Raw genomic sequence first — 2598 nt, 5'->3', positions numbered from 1 at the left:
AACATAATAAAATAAAAATTTTAAAAAAGTAATTTACTCTCTAATTTTTCTTCATTTGTGGAGTAGATTATTAGACTATTTATTTTGGAGATTATTTTGTAAGTCAAGTGAGCTCATCCATGGAAAATGTTTATAAAGACACCAACTATGTTATAGCCAGCTATTAACTTTTATTATAATTAGGAGTCTATTATCATGAAATAAGTGAATATAAAAATATTCCATTCTTGCTAATCTGCCATATTCTGGGCTTTGTTGGTTTATTCCAGACCAGAGAAGATGAGATATGGAAGTAAGAAACCAAACAACAGTGACAGAGTTCATTTTTCTTGGGTTTTCTGGTGTTCTCTATCTGTGGCTCACCTTGTTTGTGATATTTCTCACTGTGTATCTGCTCTCCCTCATGGGAAATACCCTCATCATCTTCATTGTTCTCATGGATATCACACTCCAAACACCCATGTACATTTTCTTAGGAAATTTGTCACTCCTGGAGATCTGGTACACCACAGCCACAGTGCCTAAATTGCTGGCCACCTGCCTCTCACAGGTTGTTATCATCTCTATTTCTGGCTGTATAACCCAGTACTACTTCTTTTTCTCCATGGGAGCTACAGAGTGCATCCTGCTGGCAGTGATGGCCTATGACCGGTACCTTGCCATCTGTAGCCCTTTAAGGTATTCACTTCTCATGAGTCTTCAGCTGTGCCTGCGGTTTTCAGCTGGATCTTGGATTGGGGGCTTCATTGCTCCTCTCCTACCAACCATACTCATCTCCCATCTAAACTTTTGTGGTCCCCAGAAGATCAACCATTTCTTTTGTGACTCAGACCCCATTTTTAAACTCTCCTGCTCAGATACATTTTTGGTGGAGGCTTTGGGCTATACATGTAGCTCTGTCGTGATTCTAAGTTCTTGCCTTCTCACTATGTCTTCGTATGGACACATTGTGGTCACAATAATCAGGCTGTCTTCCCGGGAGGCTCGGAAGAAAACTTTCTCCACCTGTGCCTCCCACCTCACTGTGGTCTCAATCTATTATGGCACCATTATCTTTGCTTATGTTCGCCCTCCAGACAAGTACAACTTCACTATTGGTAAAGTGATCTCAGTGTTCTACTGTGTGGTTACCCCTTTGGTAAACCCTCTCATATACACACTGCGAAACAAAGATGTGAAGAAAGCTTTCAGAAAAGTTCTAGCAAGAAAAAGATTGCTTTTGACTAGAAACCTGCAAAGGATTTGAGAGATACTCTAAAATGATCAATTTAGAGTGGATTCCTAAAACACATTTGCAAATGGTAAATATTGAAAATTGTATTATAAAATTGATACCACCTAATGAGGACATCTCTCAGTACTTTTCATTTTGGTTTGAATTCTACTACAATAGATATTCTAGAATTGCTATGTTTAAAAATGTCAGTGCAATGTCATAATAATAAAGAGATAAAGCACACAAGCTCCCTGCCCACAAGTCATTCACAATAGGAAAATGGGCTGGCTTAGTCCCATAGGTCAGTTGACTATTTTCATAATTACACCTCATCAATAATCATGAACCAAAGATTATTTCTGTTGAATGTAGCAGTGTTACTCCATTTGGTAGTTGTTCTATTATAAACATATCATTTTGACCATGAATATAATTTACTAAATTAACATGTATTAAATACATAGATAAGCCAGCACTATTTTTAAAATAGTTTTTTTTAATTATTCATGTAAATATAAATGGAAAATTTCATTAGAAAAATAGGAAAATACTGGATGATTCAGATTTTTCTTGATAATTCAATTTCAAAATATTAGCAGAGGTAAGAAGATCAAGATGTAGAGGGAGAGGGACACCTGGGGGGCTCAGACTGTTAAGCATCTGCCTTTGGCTCAGGTCATGATCCCAGGGACCTGGGATCGAGCCCCACATTGGGCTCCCTGCTCCACGGGAAGCCTGCTTCTCCCTCTCCCACTCTCCCTGCTTGTGTTCCCTCTCTCTCTGTGTCTCTGTCTGTCAAATAAATAAATAAAATCTTAAAAAAAAAGATGTAGAGGGAGAAGGAAAGGAAAAACTTAGATCTGGGCAGTACAGTAATGGGATATCTATCATGGTAAAGCAAGTATCAACTCTCTTAGATTTTTATAAAATATTCAAGCTAAATAAACTAATTTAATTCAGAAGGAGAGAAGAAAAAAATAGAAAAAAGAGACCCAAACCAGATTTTCCTTCACTGTTTACCTTCTTTTGTTAATGAAAAAGCTTTACATTTTTCAAATACTAAAATTAGTAAGAAATGGGATGACAAGAGAGCTAAAGGAAATACATATTTCAAAGTTTTTTAGCATAAGTGTTTTCCACTTGATCACCTCCTAAAGTCTTTCCATTCAAAGTGTGATCAGTGCACAAGAAGCATCAGAATAATCTGGGAGCTTTGTTAGAATGGCCTATTTAAGCACAGACCTCTTAAATGAAAGTATGCAGCTCAACAAGATCCCCAGTTAACTGATATGTAGATTATATTATTAGAGGCATTATTTTAAGCAACTAAGATTCTAAATAATTTATTTTAATGGCAAAAGTATATAACAAAATCAAGAGTT

The 2598-nt window shown here is 36.5% G+C and overlaps 1 protein-coding gene across 1 annotated transcript; it reads left to right on the top strand.

Annotated features, from left to right (window-relative positions):
- The first annotated feature begins 286 nt into the window (after positions 1 to 286).
- Positions 287 to 1246, top strand: LOC123853864 (olfactory receptor 11L1-like). Its single transcript, XM_045888630.2, has one exon. The coding sequence runs from the start codon at positions 287 to 289 to the stop codon at positions 1244 to 1246; it is 960 nt and encodes a 319-aa protein (XP_045744586.2).
- Positions 1247 to 2598: the final 1352 nt, after the last annotated feature.

Source organism: Mirounga angustirostris, unplaced genomic scaffold, assembly GCF_029215605.1.
Source record: "Mirounga angustirostris isolate CCGP_5_RB_7025 unplaced genomic scaffold, mMirAng1.0.hap1 SCAF_7, whole genome shotgun sequence".
Lineage (NCBI taxonomy): Eukaryota > Metazoa > Chordata > Mammalia > Carnivora > Phocidae > Mirounga > Mirounga angustirostris.
This window is presented reverse-complemented; position numbering and strand designations above follow the sequence as displayed.